The sequence below is a fragment of the Malurus melanocephalus genome, unplaced genomic scaffold (genome assembly GCF_030028575.1).
Source record: "Malurus melanocephalus ecotype Western Australia unplaced genomic scaffold, MMel_1.1 scaffold_392, whole genome shotgun sequence".
In the NCBI taxonomy this organism is placed as follows: Eukaryota; Metazoa; Chordata; class Aves; order Passeriformes; family Maluridae; genus Malurus; species Malurus melanocephalus.
The window spans coordinates 509,510-527,818 of record NW_026623624.1 but is presented as its reverse complement, the minus strand read 5'-3'; the positions used below and the strand labels follow the sequence as shown (position 1 = coordinate 527,818).

The following is an 18,309-nucleotide window of genomic DNA, read 5'->3' as shown; positions in this document are numbered from 1 at the left end:
AACCCTACTAATTAAGCAATATGCTGAGGGGCTTGGAAGAATTAAAAAAAGAAGGCTTCGCTTACGTTTTGGCTTAATTTTCCACYTCCTCAATTAAGAAGAAAATTATCGGTATTATTTGTTTCAGTGTATATTTAGCACAGTTTATAGAGGCAAACTGAAGATAATGAATTACCACAAMGCATGTTTAGTGAATGGAATGTCCCAGCTTGGTTTTGGCTGAATTTCCTGATGTTTGTGTACCTGCATACTTGATTACCATTCCTTTCTTTCTCCTCATATTTAATTGCTGCCTAATTAATTGCTCTGTTGATTTCCTGCATAATTAATTATTCACTAATTAGTCATTGATTCCCTGCATAGTTAATTAACTTACTCCTTATTTGATTTTTACACTTAATTGACTACAATTCATTGCTTTATTGCTACACTGCCTAATTAGCAACTGGGTAATCAATTATTGTTTGCTTATTCCATACTTGTTTAGTCTGGTGATCGGCAGGGTTTATCTTTTGCTCACTGACCTCCTTTTTCCAGTCATTCTTCCTTGAATAATTTCTTTACTCTGTTTGGTTTCCATCTCACCTCTGAGTAAAGCTCATGTATCTTCTGTGTGTTCTGCTGGTACTTCCTGCGCATTCATTGATGTTCACTGTTCTTTGCCCCCTGTGCTGTTYGCTGCTGGGTTTGGTCCAGCTTTACTTCTGTTTGCTGATGTTGGTAATCAGACCCTTTAAACACCCAAGGAGGCTTCTGGGGATTCTTCTTGCTGCTCTGCCCCTCCCCAGGTCCTCACTGGGAGGAGCAACAGATAAAATGGTGTGTGAATACCGATTGCAGCTGTGGAAGGAGGAGACAGGAGATAAAACASTGAGCCTGAACTTATGGGGAAAACAGGCAGCAGCTCAGGAAGTAAAAACAGGGACAAATAAAACCTCAAAACAAAAATGTCAGCTAAATCATGGAATTACGTTTAGGTAAATGTTTGTAGGTTTTATTGTGCATTTACATTTAAAGAGAACAGCTGACATACGCTGGGTCAATAACTGACTTAATTTCCTTTAAAAAAAAAGAATAATGCTAACTAGAGCAGAACTAGTTCAAAGGAACATTTCAACATACTGCAATCAAAACAGAAATATCTGTGTGCCCGGGACAGCAGAGAATGCCTGAAAAGGAACCCAGCTGAGCTCCTAAGAACATGTTGATTGTACCATGCACTTATATAGTTGCTTGTGTGTAATACAGAGGACATTTGGAACATTGGGAGCAGTACTGGAGTTGCTTTTTCAGAGGTGTTTTGTGAGAGATGAAGGCATAGTCTGCCTGTTAGCTTTGAGCTGTGTTTTTGTTATATTTCAATTGCAAATACCTGTAAAAGAGGCACCTCTGCTGCTCTTAACTTTCAGGACACCTTAAAGAAGAATTTTGTTGCGTGGGGTGAACTGTGTAATTAGTGTGTCATGAGGAAGTGGAATAATGTTGAATTAGGGTAGTGCTTAGGATTGTTTTGAAAATAAGTCACAAAATACAGCTTCCCTGTTATCCTAYCCCCAGATTCATCCCAAAGTTTACAAACCATCACTTTATTTCTCTACCTACCCAGTGATCTTTGGTTTGACTTGTACCTGAGAAGTGCTTTTTGTTCCAGTTAGGTTTCAGGTGGGTGTATGTATATGAAAATTATGCCCAGTTTTCCATAGGGAAGCAGAGGGAGCGTAGCAATTGAAACCTGTCTCTGGGCCAGAACTTTATACCTGTAGCTGGAGAATAAGTGTGCTGTTCAAATTGGTTCCTGTTTGTTCTTAGGTTTCATTGGACCCAGAAGCGAGTAGAGACTCTTGAAAAATCAAACCAAAAGACTGCAGTGTTGGAAAACAAAGTCCTCTGAAATWCTCTGGCCAAAATTTTTKAGKTTTTTTTTTWTYTRTSWKTRWWTKYATYCYTCYTTMTTKWTWKTYAYTYWYTTKMKKSWKKYYTTKCWYRYMMMKCWYSMWWYAMMTRYSWRTKAAWWAAAWMMATMMAKWWWKKYYTRMMWAMWWASKTSWGWYWKMWKTYWRWWKRAWKSAYYRWSSRWAGKWWKWWTKAMKKWYKTYYTTTGTTGCTGCTGCTRCTTTGAAGRTTTTTWGTTTGGTTTTGGGKTTTTTTGTTTGTTTGCTAGTTTTTCTTGAACCAWCAGGARCTTTTCATAGAAMTTSTTGTCTCTGAKGCTGATATGACGTGGTTTGTTTTAAGAGGAAAATTTTTTTCATCTCATTTTCCTCCTATTGCTGCTCATGTTCCTCCATGTAGAGGAGTCAATATGAGGCCTTTTCTCAAAGTGGTCATGCTTWTTCATACACTTTGGGATAAAAGGAGAAAAAAGGTGAAGTGAATGGCCAGAAGGAGCAGAGATGAGACTGCATAGCTGTGACTGTCAGATGAAGAACCACTTCGTGGTCAGCAGTGTGGCAGATAATTTAATCTCCCTCCCATCTCTTTCTTTAGTGGCAGAGCCAAGCCCAGGGATAATGACCCCTGAAACCACACACTTAACATTTCTAACTCACAGTGTTTGCTCATGGTAGTGTTGTAAGGCAAAATTGACACATTGAAGCACACTTTTTTAGTAAAAATATATTTTTTAACAGATGTTACTATAGTGAAGAATAAGTTTTCCTTTATCTTTCATGTTTTTTAATTATTCCTTCTTTTGTTTCCTGCACTTCAACAAGTAATTAGAGAATTAGTTTTGTTTAGGTGAGGTAAGTAGAATGTCAAGCACATAAAAAACAACAGTCAAGTACATAAAAACAACAGATACAGAAAAAACCTTGATAAGGACATCATGTCTTACACAGAGTTTTACCATGTGTTTGAAAATCATAAGGATGTTTGAGGCTGGAAGGGGAAAAAATTCTTAATCTGTTTTGTTTCCTTTTGTGTCATGTTAAAATACTTCTAAAATTTAAGCCAGAAGATATTTTTTGCCCTCTGACTATCTAGGTAGGAGTTTAACCATTTCTTAAATTAATTAATTTTCRGATGTATTATGAGTTTCTGCATTTAGAGGTAAAATGTTCTTCATTTCATCTCTCTGCTGTCTGTTACAGTGTATTAAGTACATTTGTAGTTGTGGACTGAACCAAAATCCCAATAACTCATGGTAACATAAATAGCTTACATTTGGAAATATTAATTCCTTGTTTTTAAACTTATTTTTCAGGGATCAGTTCCATCTTCATGTGTAAGCTTTGTAACTTATTTTCACCAAATAAGTCCGAACTGTTGTCTCATGTCTCCGAGAAACACACAGAAGAAGGGACCAGTGTGGATGACATCATTATTCCACTCCAACCTCTAACAGTACCCACAAACACAAGCAAAGATGGAGAAGGTACATTTTTAGTTAAGAGAATGTAATTTTCAATATTACTTTTTTTTTTTTAATAAAGCCTGTGATGTGATGACTCTGCATTTTGTATAGAATGGTCTACATAATTTCTTTTTTTTTTTAATAATCACTGTGCACTGCCACCCTGTATTTCATTCAGCGCAGAAGAGATCATACAACAGATATGGATAAACTCAGCATGTCTTAGGGAATGATGACATGGGTTCATTAATTTTAAATGTCAAGTATAGCAAAGTCTCCTTCCTACAGCTTTAATTTGAGCTTTGTTAATAGCAGTGGGCAGATTGTCTAACAGCAGTGGAAAACAATCARGACACCATGGGGGAGAGGGTGTCTTGAGGCTTAGGTGTCCTTTTTGAATTGTCTAACTTGTTTGTTGTGATTCAAGTAATATTAATAGATCTATTCCAAAAAGGAAGTGGCACAATTTGTATTTTATAACTGTGTTTTTTTATTGATGCTGGTAAATAAAGCCAGAGGTTGAATTAGTTACACATAAAAATTTTACTCTGCAGTGGAAGAAGTTACGTTCATTCCATTCAATTTTTAACTGATTATAATTGCCATCCTTTAGAATGTTAGAAAAGCATTCAGAATAATTCAGACTTTATATCTTCTTTCATGCCCTTMCTGAGTAATGGATTTATATTGTTGGGAAACCTCTTATTTAACACAAGTACTAGTATTTTTCAATCATTATGACTTCTGTTTTTTAAAAACTATATGCTTATGGATCAAGCCCACTCTAATATCATACCTTAAAGATTTCTTTTTTTTTTATATATATGCATGTGATGTTTCCTCACTTATTTACCAGCAGTAATTCAGTAGTTATATTAACTTAATCAGTGTAAGAAGRTACTTCTAATACTGGTTTATCTAGTATTCCCCTATAGCTGCTGTCTCCTCAGGTGATGAGGAAAAATCACACCAGATTATTACTTCACACAATGCCCAAAATAACCAGTTTATCAGAAGATGACGGATAAATTTCAAATCAGGTTTCAAAATGCCATTCTAGTTTTATTTTAATTGCACAGAATTAATTCCTCAGGCATGCTGAATGCATTTTCCTTTCTCAAATCTTTGTTTTCTGTTATCCCTTCACTACATATGTGTCTGAGCACAGTGAGACTGGTATCTTGTAACATATTCTTATTCATTTTAGGAGARAGGCTCTTCTGTAAGCTTCTCTCTGCTTTTGTGTCAGGAGTATCTGCACTCTATGTCCTGTATGTGTTCAGCATGCATTGTATGTTTCTGAGGATAGTTTGTAATTACCATTATAATCTGAAGCAACAGAAATTAGGCATAAATAGCTTTTAAGAAAATAACTCTGCAAGTCTAACATACAACATTCTTAAGTTATATATTCATAATTTACCTTTCTCACTATTCTTGGTGAATACTTTTATTCATCTGATATACCTATATRGTGCCACCTTTTTCAGTTTATGTAGCCCAACTCTTTGCTATCTGCTGTCAGTAAGAATGTCGAGGTAAATTTCTTTTACATAGTTTTCAAGTCATATTCTAGGCATACTTTAGCATATCTCCTTTCCCATCAGACATATTGATTGGAATGAGGGTTCTGAAGTCCTATTAAATTATTTTCTGTGTTCTATTAAAAAAAATACAGGTATTCTACAGTTGAACATAGAAATTGGGAAGAGTTCTTTCAAAGCATCAGTTTTTCCCTTCTGCTGTGAAATGTGCAGCAGATTAAATTTTAGAAGTTTATAATATACAATTATTTGTCAGTGAACCAGTCTTTGTAGCAATTTGCTGTTGTCACTGAAAGGAGAAGTAATTGGTGAATGACAGTTTTAGAAATAACAACTTTCAGTACTTGGTGACTGATAGATGAACATCTTTTTGTCCTTTRAAAGTGTAATTTCTCTTCCAAGTATTGGTAAATGCTGTAGTCACCCCACAAGAAGAATGAATATATAGAAGAATAGAATGCTGAGTTGCTAATGGAGATCTTTGTTCTGCCTGAATAATAAATTAATGATTCTGTAAGTGCTGTGGACAAGTAAAGAGCTAGGCATGTAATATGTTTATTACTCTGATGTTACTTTATTGACAGTGCTCTGTGCTGAATTTTGTTTAGCCATGCCATTTTGCCRTCATTAAGATGTGATGTATTTAGAGTTGATTTGTCCTAAACATTTTGGTATGACGATGTTAAAATTTTTTTATTAAGGGGCACTAAGGGCACCAGGGAGATGTTGCTCTTATACATCTATGCACAGGTCACATTTTGTCCAGCCCTGAAGTGTGACATCTTTGTTTGGGAAATGACAGGTATTTACCTGGTAACTGTAGTCATTCATACTCCAGTTTAGCCTAAGGCTTCCTTTCATAACTGTTCACAATGATCTCCATTTGCTTCAAAGTGCTTGTCAAAACTCGCCTTTTTTTGCTTCTGCTTAGTCATATTGGTGAAGATTTGAGGTACAGCATCAATGGCTCTGACTTCATCTATTCATACTGTTATTCCCTGATGAATTGTCATTTTTTTGGGCTATATCTGGATTATGGGTTACATTACTTTGTTGTTTATGAAACCTTTAAGAAAGTTAGTCTGAGTATCATAATAACCTCTAAGGTTATTAAGATCACTTAAAACCACAGCATGTGCATCATCCTCATCCTTACCTGAGCACAGGATGCAGCCAGAGCCTGCATTCACACCTGAGGGATMGGAAGCATTGCAGGTGCTGTGATACAAACAGAGAACAATGACGAAATAAGGCTGGGGATGAGATTTATTTGCGTGCATTTGTATGACATCTGGTGCAGAAGAGTCTGAATATGGCCAAGTGCTGTTGTAACTGMTGAAATTAAGCTTTTTCTACTGACATTTGAGGAAAGATTCATGTTGCAGAATGCATCAACCTGTTAAAATTTGGTCAGGATGTTTAAGCGAACGCTTGCACAAGCGTTTGTGACTTCTGCCAAACATTTTGTATTAGATTGATTTGGAGAAGTTTGTGTGAACAATTCCTATGAAGGAGCAGTATAAAAATAGACAAATATTTTATTATTCTCTTTTTGAAGTGTCTTTTTTATGTCTTTGAGTACATAATTAAACAGCATAGCACAGAATGTCTTCCCTGGATATTGCCATTGTTCATCCAGTAGCAGTCACCATAAATATTGGTTTCAGTYGGTCTGTAATGAGTATAAAATCCCCAGAAACAGCTAAGTTGTTCTTGAGGGAACAAGATCTTAATTCAAAATCTTTTTAATGACCAATTTAAAACTTCAATTTATGAGTAAGTGTCGTAAGATTTGCATGTTCTTTGTACTACCATTGATAGTCACAGTGAGCAGAACTGCAATTTTGTAAGCCATAGCAGAGGTTCTATCACYAGCCTTCTAAAGGAGCAGTTTTCATATTTTCACTTGCAKGCAAAATTTTATTTCMATTTCTGTCTTAATGTGAAAATGCTGTTCTGTTTTTCATTAAGTTTGCACTGAAACAGTCAGGAAGAAGCATCTCTTTGACCTGTTTTTTTTTTTATTAATTTCTCTTTGTTGGATAATCTGATGATTTCATTGTAAAGGAATGAAAAGCATATTATATGCAGTGAATGACAGCTGCACTCATTCTTCCAATCCTTGGATTTAATTATTTTATTGTAACCTGACCAGCATCCACAYCTGTATTCCTCATGTTGGACACTTTAGCAAACTGTGACCTTTTGATGGATTGATGTGAAGATAATTGTTGTTGCACTTGTTTTAATTGTGTGTTAATTTCTTTAACTCCAGGCACCGAATACTGGTTGCTGTGATCAGTGGATATCAAAATAACATGAAATAGTAGCAAAGAGAAATTTTGTGAGCACTGAAAATCTCCCCTTTCTTTTTGGCTGACAAAACWACTTTTGCTAGAGTAGCACAAAAGTTCAGGCCTCTGGTAGAGGATTGTAAAAAGTTATGGGAAATGGTTGCTTTTTTTCTATTTGTAGTAAAGGTTTTTCGCTTCTTTTTTACATTTGTTTAAGCAGACAGGTATTCAGTCACTTCTGTAAGAAGATAAAATGCTTTCTTTTTCATTTGTTAGTAATTACATGATTAACTCAAAGCTGTGGTCTCTGAATGTGGGGTTTTGTTTGCCTGATATATTTAAGGGACATGCTGAATAAGTTATGAATAACATGCTGCTACCTTCTCCTGTTCTCCTCATCATCATTCTTTAAGATTCCTTGTTTTTGGTTTTTTTTTTCCCATATGCTCTAACTCAACCAATTCAATTAGGTCTGTTTGCTTGAAAAGCTTTTGTGGATTGGGTTGTTGCTTTTTTTTATTTTAATTCTCTCTTTTTGTGATTTTGCAGACTACATTGTCAGTCTCAATTTATCARAATCTGTGATTCTACAGCAGTGATCAGAGAAATCTTAAGCAGAAAATAGAATTAATGTTGTCGTGCATTTCTGTGCACTGCGTCTCATGGATTTCATCAATATTTCCTCTACTGAAATATGRAAATGTAAAATTATATTGTATTTATTAGGAGTAATGGATAACTTCTGATTTTAATTAAGGAAACATTTGTGGATTTTATTTGTTACCAACAATTTTTTATGCCAGTTTTCGGCTAAAAAGTGCTGACAATAAAGAACCACAGAAAAATATTAGGGAGTAATTGTTAACTATATTAAAAGGACAATGAGCTTTTGGTTCTAAAATACGAATTGTTTKTCTCTGATTATATCTCAATACTTGAATAATTTCTTTGAAAATTATTTTAATTATAAAGCTTTTTGTAGAATGTTGAAACACAGTAGAACAATCTTGTAGAATATGTGCACTGATAGTTATACAAGAGTGTAGAAGAATGCTTGCAGTGTGATTTATGTAAAACTGTGGCACTTTGACATCTGCTGATCTCAATAACACTAATGTTACTGCTTTGCAGCTACCAGAAATGCCAGCAAATACCACTGCCTGRAATAAGTTTGTGTGAAGCTAACCTTTTTTTAAGCTATTGGGATAAAGTCTCTCAAACTTCATTTAATGCACCTATTCTTCAAAGATCAGAGGGATATTAGGTAATTAGCTGTGGAATTTTATTATAGTTTACTTTCATTTTCTTTTCCAGAACTTCTCATAACGAAGAGGAAAAGGGGTAGACCAAAAGGGTCCACTAAGAAGTTTTGTGTGGATGAAGATGGGACWGAAAATAACACTGTTCCAAGCAAAGAAACTCCAGCTGGGACAGAAGAAGGCCCAGAACCATCTGAAGTCTCACCAGGCAGCTTGGAATGCAAGAAATGCAACCGCAAGTTCTCCAACACACGTCAGCTGACCAAACACATCTGCATTATTGTTCTAAATGAAGGGGAAGAAGAAGGAGATGGAGGTAAGAAAACATCCAGCAAAAAATATCTGAAGCAGGTTTTGGGACAGTGTCTTCCCACCGTGAGGCCTGACTCGGGTTCTCCAGTGCTGGTTTTAAATGGAGGGAAGTTGTCTCTTCTAACACAAAACATGTGTTGGAGCAAAACTCAGTCAGACAAGGTATTTAAACTTCTTTCAAAGTGGTCAAAACGTTTATTATACTAATGATTGTCCTACAACTCCCTGAAATGCTTGTTTTGCATTAGCAACTGTTCAGTTTCTTAAAAAGTGAACTATAGTTTTTCAGTGACAAATGGTATAGGACATGCAGGTGAGTGTCACACACAGGTGAGGAACGATGATCCTGTTCAGGTGTGACTTGGGAACCATGAATTTTATTTTCTTCTTTTGATAGATTTAGAGGTTGCTTTTGTGGATGGCTTCTTTTATTGTATTTAAAAAAATGTCAAACTCACCTCTTCTTTTTAACAAAGCTTTATGTGAATGGTTGTCTTTGGCACAGGAGAGTTCTGTGTTTAAATTGAAATTTAAGGTTGATTTGAATATATTGCAACTCGTACATTTTTAGTATAGAATAGAGCAGAATGAGTTCTTTTCAGTTKGAAGGAAATACCATGACTGATCTTGTCCAAGCCTGACCAATTCAGGGCTGACCAACAGTTAAAGCTGTTGTAAAGGGTGTTGTCCAAATGRTTTCTYAAAMACTGACAGGCCTGGGGCATTGAAACCCAATCTAGGAACCTGTTTTAAAAGACAACAGTGAATATTTGTTCAGAATAGAGTAGTTGAAGGGATGTACAAAAATCATCTCATCTGCCTGCCTATTTAATTTTTCTCTAAGGTGAATGTCACATACATACAAAGCAGTGACTTAGTCCAAATTATCTTAACTTTATRTGARTTTTGTGTTGATGGTAAAATTCAGGTTTYSCAYWSYYYYTMRKTWYKAWRWTGWKRWTKYKGMTTYTGSWYRWARRYRWRATTTKYYWYTMWKTTWTTTKTTAACCTTTTGTGTTCAGTCTGTCATTATTATATACAACTAGTATGTCTTATGTCTATTTTACTTTCATTGATTTGTAGACTTTAATTTCTTTGGCAAAGCTTAATTAAAATAAGCTTRGAGTATGTTGACAGAGCAGAGAAACTCTTTGATAAAGTACCTGGTTTTATTTTAATSTCATCAGTGGTATGATTTTTCAAACAGTGACAGTTCYTCCASCTGTCTCACCTYKGACATCCCAAGTGYCCYTGCCCTTTGCTGTTTATATTAACACTACATCCARTGTTAACATTTGCATTATTTAGCAACATTGTCTTTTCTAATGCCCTTTTAAAATAAACTCTCAGGTCAAAGTATAAACTCAAATTACATGTTCTTGACCTGTTAGCTTATTTGAGCACCTAAATCTTACCTTTATTTGTTTCCCTACAAAACACACTGGCTAATTTTCCAAACTAAATTGCTCATCCTTTTCTTTCTTTGTAAAGAAAATAACCTCAGTTTTGGGCTAATGAAAAATGCTAACTATTTTTTAAAATTATTTAGAAAATAGTTTTGGGCAGATGAATTTTGTTTGTTTATTCTCTGGTAAGAGCGAAACAATCAAACAAAGTCAGTCATAAGCCACAAATAACAAGGGGCTCCAATTTTTGGAAGCTTTCTGTCTTGACTACAGACTGTGAAGGTATTGGGGGCTGGTTTTATCCTGAAGACAAAATTCTTCCTTGGAATAYATCTGGGAAATTCAGTCTTCAGCTGTCTACTGGTTGCTGTCCCTTTACAGGAAAACTTTTCCCTTCTGTCTTTACCATATGAACTGCTTTGAGACAACTTCTCAGTTTCTGAATGTGTAGATGAAAGTAGCACATGCATTTTTATTATCCTCTAAGAAARTGTGAATATAGTCAGTAGCTTAAACCTTTGTGGAGCAGACAAGAACAGTATATTCTCTGCCTAGGGCTCTCTATATTATTCTGTAATATTCCCTATAACCTTTTGCATAATCACAGGATCACTAAGTTTGGARAARACATYCAAGATCATTGAGYCCAACTGTTAATGGWCTCAGGACTGCCATGTTCACTTCTAAACTATGTCGCCAGGTCACATCCATAGAYTTCCAGGGATACTGAGTGCACCACTTTCTTGTGCARCCTGTTCTGATGAGTGACCACCTTTTCAATGAAGAAATTTTTCCTAATATCCAATCTAAAYCTCCCCTGGCACAACTTGAAGCCRTTTCCTCTCATCCTGTCACTTCGAAGAAGAGACTGACCCCATCTGGCTATAGCCTCCTTTCAGGCAGCTGTAGAGAGTGATAAGGTCCCYCCTGAGCCTCCTTTTCTCCAGATTAAACACCCACAGCTCCCTCAGCTGTTCCTCATCACACCTGTGCTCCCAAACCTTCCCCAGCTCCATTGTCTTCTTCTTCTTTACTATTGAACTTACGTTTCAGGGACATATTTAGAAATAGAGCCAGACATTCTTCTTAGAATTGATTCTAAGAGTCAGTTTAGAACCCTACATTTTACCAGTAATTTCTTTTCCTTGGTTCTGCTGTTGCCAGTTTGCCTAGAGCTGTATGGAATATTTTATTGAAGGTCTTTGAATCTTCCAGAAATGTAATATCTGCTTCTGCATTTCGCAGTTCAAAATAGATGGTTAAAATTCACGAGAAGCTTTGGCYGCAGGTTCTTCTCCGTTAGTTTTTGACATTTTACCTACTATATAGAGGATGTTTTTTTTTCTTTTTATCCCTGTGTTTCCAACTTGAAATTACTTTTACCTGTTTTTCTAATGCTTCTGAGTTTTTTCTATATTGGGTTGATTTTTTTTTTTACTACTTTCTCATATTTTTAATTTCTTGTAAAGCTTAGCACTCTGGACCTCAGGTTTATGATCAGATGTTTTCACTTTGCACTGTGTATGACTTCAATGGAGTTAACTTTCTTCATAGCAGCCCAGTGTTTTATATTTGTGACAAAGATAATGTTTTGGCTATTGCTAAAATATGCTAAACATACAGATACTGGATATATATATATATATACTTTTTGGTATTCTCTTTTGAGGGAAATATGTGTTTTGAACTGGAGCTCAAATATTCGTAGAGGTTTCCAAGTAATAAAGTATTTTGCTGTCTTTTATARGTCAACACAAAAAGTGTTGAAATCCCTAACATAACCAGACATTTAAAATAAATGAATCCCTAGAAAGCTCCATTGAAAATGCACATATACTGGTCAGARCAATAACTGGTAGATGCAGCAGGCCTCTGCTGTTCTTTGCTCCTCTAATTAGTGATCTGCATTGATTTCTGAGCTCAATGATTCATTGGTAGTTCTACTCTTCTCAGAGTCATCAGTTCGTACTGGTTACTGACATCTTCTGTGAATCTAATTTGATCCTTTGATCCATAATGATTGCCTTTACTTTTTGGGCCCATTCACGGAAGCAGCAAAAAAAAAAGTGACTTTTTTTCAAATCTGGTGGGTTGACCCTGCCTGGACTCCAGGGTGCCCAGAAAGCAGTTCCTCAGCTGGGGAGAAAAAATGTAACAAAAGGTTTGTGAGGAAATGTCACCAGTTACCTTGACAGACAAAACAGACACAGCCTGGAGAAATTAGTTTATTGCCAATTAAATCAGAGCAGGGTAATATGGAATAAATCCAAACCTCCATCAGAGAAGTCAAACTGTAGCCCCCCTTTTACCAAAACATGGCCATACAAACCAGTACAGCACAAGATTAAAAAATGTCCGTTGTACTTCCAATTTCCCCATGCACATGCTTAGTAAATATGTTTTATTATATATTTATAGAGGGCTTATTTGCTTAAGCAAGTTGCTGTAATGTAAATCAAGCTGTGTGTGTACCTGTTTTTGTTCCTCTTTGGTTAAACCAAGTTAACAGTTCTGGCTATTGATTTGGATCTGGCTGGCAAGATACAAGAGGGGGCCTTTAATGGCCAGGGAATATCATTTGGGTGGAAGACAGATTACAGTCTACTCTGGAGTGAACTATTCAGTCCTGCTGAAGTGGGAGACTCCATAATTCTTAAAGATGGCACTTCTGGCTTTAGTTTAAAGTGCTTTTGCCATCATCTGGATTCTAATTCAAATAAATTCTTCCTGCAAGTAGGATGTCATTCTCTGCAGGAGAAGCAATCGCCTGTGTTAATTTTAAATCGCCAGTTCCCTTTTTTTTTTTTTTTTCCCCAAGCTGCTCTCTTGCTGCTATGAACTATCACTTTTTAGGGGTTAAAAAACAGTGATTTGAGTGAAGACTGGTTTAAAAACATGCCAATTAAGGATGTGTAGCTATGTCTGAAATGTCGTACATCCAATTACAAATGTTGAGAGCAGCCCCTTCAATTAATGGCTCCCACAGAATCATGGAACAGATGAAGGCTCTGGTTTGATGGGACTCTGGAAGCACTGATTAATTCAGAGCTGGCAGTAACTTTGCTGAACAACAGACGTGACCATRTCTGAAACGTGTTGGAAGGCACAGCCCAGCATTGAGTTTCTTGCACAAACACAAGCCGGCATTTGAAATGCATTTTGCTGGGGACGGGAGGTCACTTCATCCTTCTGTTGGATGCAGGTGCCAGCTGACAAAGTGCTGAGCTGACTGCTTAGCAGGGGAGGTGCAGAATAAAACAGTTTGTCTAAACAAACCTGATCGGGAGCAAGCAAAGGCCTTTACTGCCTGGAGAAACTTGGCTTAGCTATTCAAGTGGCATATATTCCATTTTCTCATAAATCATCTTAAAATCACTTACGGGTGTTCCTTTATACACCCATGGTAGTATTATACTGCAAAACTCTCCTAGTTGTGATGGACAAAACCCTTATTTTGACACTCTATCCATGATGCTAACCCTGAAGGAATTTTTTCCAGCTACTGATGGGATGGCCCCATACTATAGAAAAGCTGTTTGAGCTTTGTGGTCAAAGTTGAAACTCTTTTTCATTAAAACTTGCCTTTATTTCAATCTTTTCTTTGAGCACACCTTCCACTTCAGGTTTTTTTGGTGTAGACAGAGTTCAGGAACAAAGCAGCCATCTTGTCTTAAAGTGTTGGTTTGGTGATTTGGCGGGGAGCATTGATATAAAGGATTTTTAACTCTCAGGTTACACACAGACTACAAAATGGTTCTGTTTGTAGTGAACAGTGTTGGCAATGTCTGCGCCTCAGCTCCTTATCAATAAATTGTTTCTAGGAGATGTTTGTCCCTCTCAGGGGTAGAATGAAGCTATTGCCACCAACAGGCATCAGATTACTGAATGAATTTTAGTGATCCAGTATCAGAGCTAGATCACTGAAGAGGGATGAAGTTTTTTTAATCAGGTATCACATGAGGATGTGAATGTTCTTACAGATACTCAGCACTAGTAGAAGATGTATGATCAGCAAATCAGTGGAATTTTCCCACTTCTGTGGGCTTTATTTTGTTAACTGACACTGCATACGACTCAGTAGCTTCCTCACCCCTTTGCTCATACTGGATGTAGTTCTCCTGTCAGGGTCTGGGTGTTCTCAGTTCATACTGAGAGGATCGAAGTTGAGATTCAGTTCTTTGTTTGGTTTTTAGTGCTTAGCCTGCCTGCACAAGGTTTCTATGCGTATGAAACAGTAACATTTCAACAMGCAGTATTTTTATATTGCAATTCTATGTGTTTTTTAAAGTTTTTTTAAATAGTACTTTTGGGTGCCCTGTTTTGAAAGCAGGGAAACAGTTAGCAATATTTTTTTTGTAGCACTTCTCTTCAGAGCTTTTATCCTTTGCTGGACTGAAAGAACTGGCAAACTGATCTGCCTGACAGAGGCWCATTTGCAAAGAAAAACAATCTGAAGCATTTGTTGGCTTGTTACTGTGGTCGTAGTTATTCACTAACATGGATCACAAAGAAACTCAAATCTGTGGTTCATCTTTTTTTCGTAGAATTCTAATACTCAATAGAGTTGAATGGTAACATGAAAAGATAATAAATGGTTTTATTATTTGTCTTCAGCCACTTTATTTCCTCATTAAACTGATTAGTGGTTAGAATCTTTTTAAAGGTTAGAAAGGAGGATTTAGGAGTAARGTGCTTGGATTCTCTTCATATAACTACAAGGAACTACATGATCCCAAGCAAAGTAGAAAAGATTCTGTTCTCATCAGAACTTTCATTCCAGTCTGTGGTTCTGGATTTCTTTTAGGGAAGACACGTTTTATCCATAGGTATATAAAATGGGCACGTTTATCCATAGGTATATAAAATATTCCGGAGCTGTTTTCTATTGCTATTGCTAATTTACTGTCCACTGAACAAAAGCAGAGTAATTAACCCAGTATGTGAAGTACCCTCAGGGAAACAGAATTCAATAAGCAGATTACATTCTGGGCACATGGTGTGACATTTGGGGACTGTCCTGTGGAGGGACAGGAGCTGGACTCCATGATCCTTATGGGTCCCTTCCAACTCAGCTTATTCTGGGATTTCTGTGTATTCTAATTGTTTATAAGACTTTCTTGTATTGGTAGCCTGGTCCTGCTGAGAACGTTGTGATGGTTCATTATTCTTGATAATAAACTAGCAGAGGCTGTTTAATGAAGAAAATGTGAAAATATATGTTGGTTACATAGAATAACTAAGGTTGGAAAAGACCTGTAAGATAGAGTCTGACTGTTTCCTCCCACCCCTGCTCAGCACACCACTGAAAAAGCAAGTTCTGTTTGAAGGAGATTTTTCTTTATATTCAAATATCCCTTTTAAGTATTGCAGAAAAATATGAGGGTTACAATTACATGCTTTCAGTATAAATGAATAATTTAGAACTGTATTAAGGAGTTAAATGGAGACATTATGAAATTCTTTATCTCTATAAAGCAGCAATATTTTCTRAAATCGTAGAAAAAGGTAGTTGAGAAGAGGTCAAGGAATTTATATAATGACATTGAAGAAACCATTAGCAGGACCTGGGGGCTCTCTGGGCAGAGGATATGGAAGCTGGGCAGAACCATTTTTAACATGACTCCATGGAAACATGGCTGGCTAACTGTCTTAGAATTCAGTTTGCTGTGCAGTTGTTCCTCATCCTGGAGATTGTAAATGTGAATTTCAGGTTTACAGATTAACATTAAATCATTACCAGCTGTCAGTGTACAGATTTCTGTCTCAGTATGCCTGAGAAAGCTAAACTTGTTCTTGCTCTCCTTGTTTCCTTCTGTCTCTGTGTCTAGTAGAGATCTTGCAGCTTATGCTGCAGGTGGTGATTACATGAGCAGCTCTACCTGTGCTGCTTTAGCTTCTTCTCATGTCCTTTATTTTGTAAGGAACAGCCAGCACACATTAAACCTTTATTCTATTGCACTAAGACCACAGAGACAGATTTCGTTTCAGTCACAGCTGAGTATTCACAAGATATTCCTGGAATTAAAACAGCCATTTCTATGTTGTATATCATTCCACTGCTTCTGCCGTTTTCTTGTCAGAAACTAGTCTGGACACACTACAGCTTTGCTCTGTTTTTTGTTTATATTTTCTTTCCCTACTTGGGTAGAGCAGCTACAGCACATTTTGGATATATGTAGAATTGCTTACTCTGGAGACTGAGTCAACTGATGTAGATTGAGAGAGGAAAAAAAGAGAAAAATTCACTGGGTTTGTTTATAATTTTCTTCCATTAGTTTCTTCTTTCCTTGTTCATTACCTCTGGAACATTTGCATAATGCCTTTATTTGCTGATTCTGTTTTCTCCTGTCTACATTTTCTACCACTTTGTCTAATATAATAAATTTTATTGGTATAAATTTATGGGTTTTCTGTTTTTATCGATGCTGCTAATTTTTTGTGTATAAGAACATTTGTGGTTGTTTTTAATTTAAATTTTATTTTTTTAAATTTCAATAAGGAATTCCTCATTTGCTTTAAGAAAGAAATAGCTTCAAACAGTAACTCAGCTGATTACTGACTATTCATTTTTATTTCAGAAGGTGTTCTATATACAATTATTGTGTGGCTTTCTAGTTAAGAGGTTMAAAACTTACTCAGTTTAAGAGACTGAAGATATTCTGAACAGCAACATGGAATGATTTGGAAGTGCAGGCCTTCGAAATGAGGAGTTACATGTTGGGAGCTAGGCTGAACCAAAGAATTGTCTTGAACCCTTATTCTTCTTGAATCAACACCAAAAAGAAAATTATGTCTCTGGGTGTTGATTTACAATARCAGGAGAGGAAAAAGGCCTAATCCAAAGTGATTGTCAAAAGATTTTCCATTAAATAAGATTTATAATGAAGCCAGAATTAAAGAAATAATCCTAAGAGTGTCAGAACAATTAAATATGGAAAAGAGAAAAATAAATGGTTCATTAATTGCAAAATCATAAGAACTTTGATGATGTCTATTAGAATTCTCACAGAAATACACAATAATGTGAAAGAATTTAGAAACACRKGTTTCTGAGAGTTCATTTTTAARWTTTTTATTTTATTTCTCTCTYRTTTTCTTTTTGTGTTTAARCWCTATACCAGTTTTAATAAATAAAGGGGGAAAATTCCCCTCTAGGGATCATGCAGCATATCTTGTTTTGATAACATGTCTTTCTTTCTACAGTAGTATTGATTTTCTCCCCATTTGTTTGTSTAGTGTTAGTAACTGTGTTACCTGCATTGCTTTTGTACATAGTTACCTTCTTTTTGATGTTTGCTCTTTAGGTAATGATTCTGACGTTGACCTTGACAGGAAGGAAGATGAGCGAGAAAAAGCTCCAAAGAGGCCCAGAGTTCAGAAAACAGAGAAAACAGCATCAACTAAGGAGASTGAGCAGGTTTCAGCAGCTAAAAACCCTATTATAAGTGTGGTTTTGACAGCCCATGAAACTATTCCAGGTAATCAAATCACAAATTATATAWWTTTTTWAAAAATTATGCTAACACTGTATAAAATATTCATTGATCTAAGACCAAATTGCTCAGGATATTTCTTGTGTAAAAAATATTTAGCATTWTTTGATTATTTTCATAGCCTCTGCATCTGGCAGCTACCTAATTTTAGAACTTCAGTCACATTTCTTCATAAGTTCAAGAAATGCTGGACCAGGCTGTAGTTAACATCAGTTCCTGCATTAACATCAGTTGCCTTTAGACTGTGAATAGTTTTAAACAATAAAATGGTAAACACTGACCAGAGAACAAAAAAGTGTATATATATTTGAAAATCAAGTTCTACATAATTATTAGAGGCTTCAAACATTTTTTTTAAAACTAGATTTGCATTTGCCTGTTTGTGGAAACCATTAACTGATTATAAACCATTAACCATTCTGACTGTCAGAATCCCTTTTTAATAGTTTTGTGATTTTTTTTTTTTTTGTGAATTATTTTAGCTTTGTAGTTTTATCATTCTCCTTTTCGTTATTGCTGACATTTCTGAGTATTCATTTTTGCTTATAACTATCAGAACTGCTTTAAGGTCTTTATTTTGTTGTTGTGGATTGGAAGTGAGCTGGATTTTCTGTGTAGTTAATATCTTTTGATATTGAGATGTGTT

The 18,309-nt window shown here is 35.8% G+C and overlaps 1 protein-coding gene across 2 annotated transcripts in view; it reads left to right on the top strand.

Annotated features, from left to right (window-relative positions):
- ZFAT (zinc finger and AT-hook domain containing) overlaps window positions 1–18,309 on the top strand; it is a 111,722-nt gene that overhangs the window by 47,672 nt on the left and 45,741 nt on the right. For both annotated transcript variants that reach the window (XM_057379183.1, XM_057379181.1), the window contains 3 exons: window positions 3,206–3,376; window positions 8,508–8,768; window positions 17,475–17,648. In XM_057379183.1, coding sequence (XP_057235166.1) covers window positions 3,223–3,376; window positions 8,508–8,768; window positions 17,475–17,648 — 589 coding nt within the window. In that variant the 5' untranslated portion in view covers window positions 3,206–3,222. The remainder of the gene's footprint in view (window positions 1–3,205; window positions 3,377–8,507; window positions 8,769–17,474; window positions 17,649–18,309) is intronic.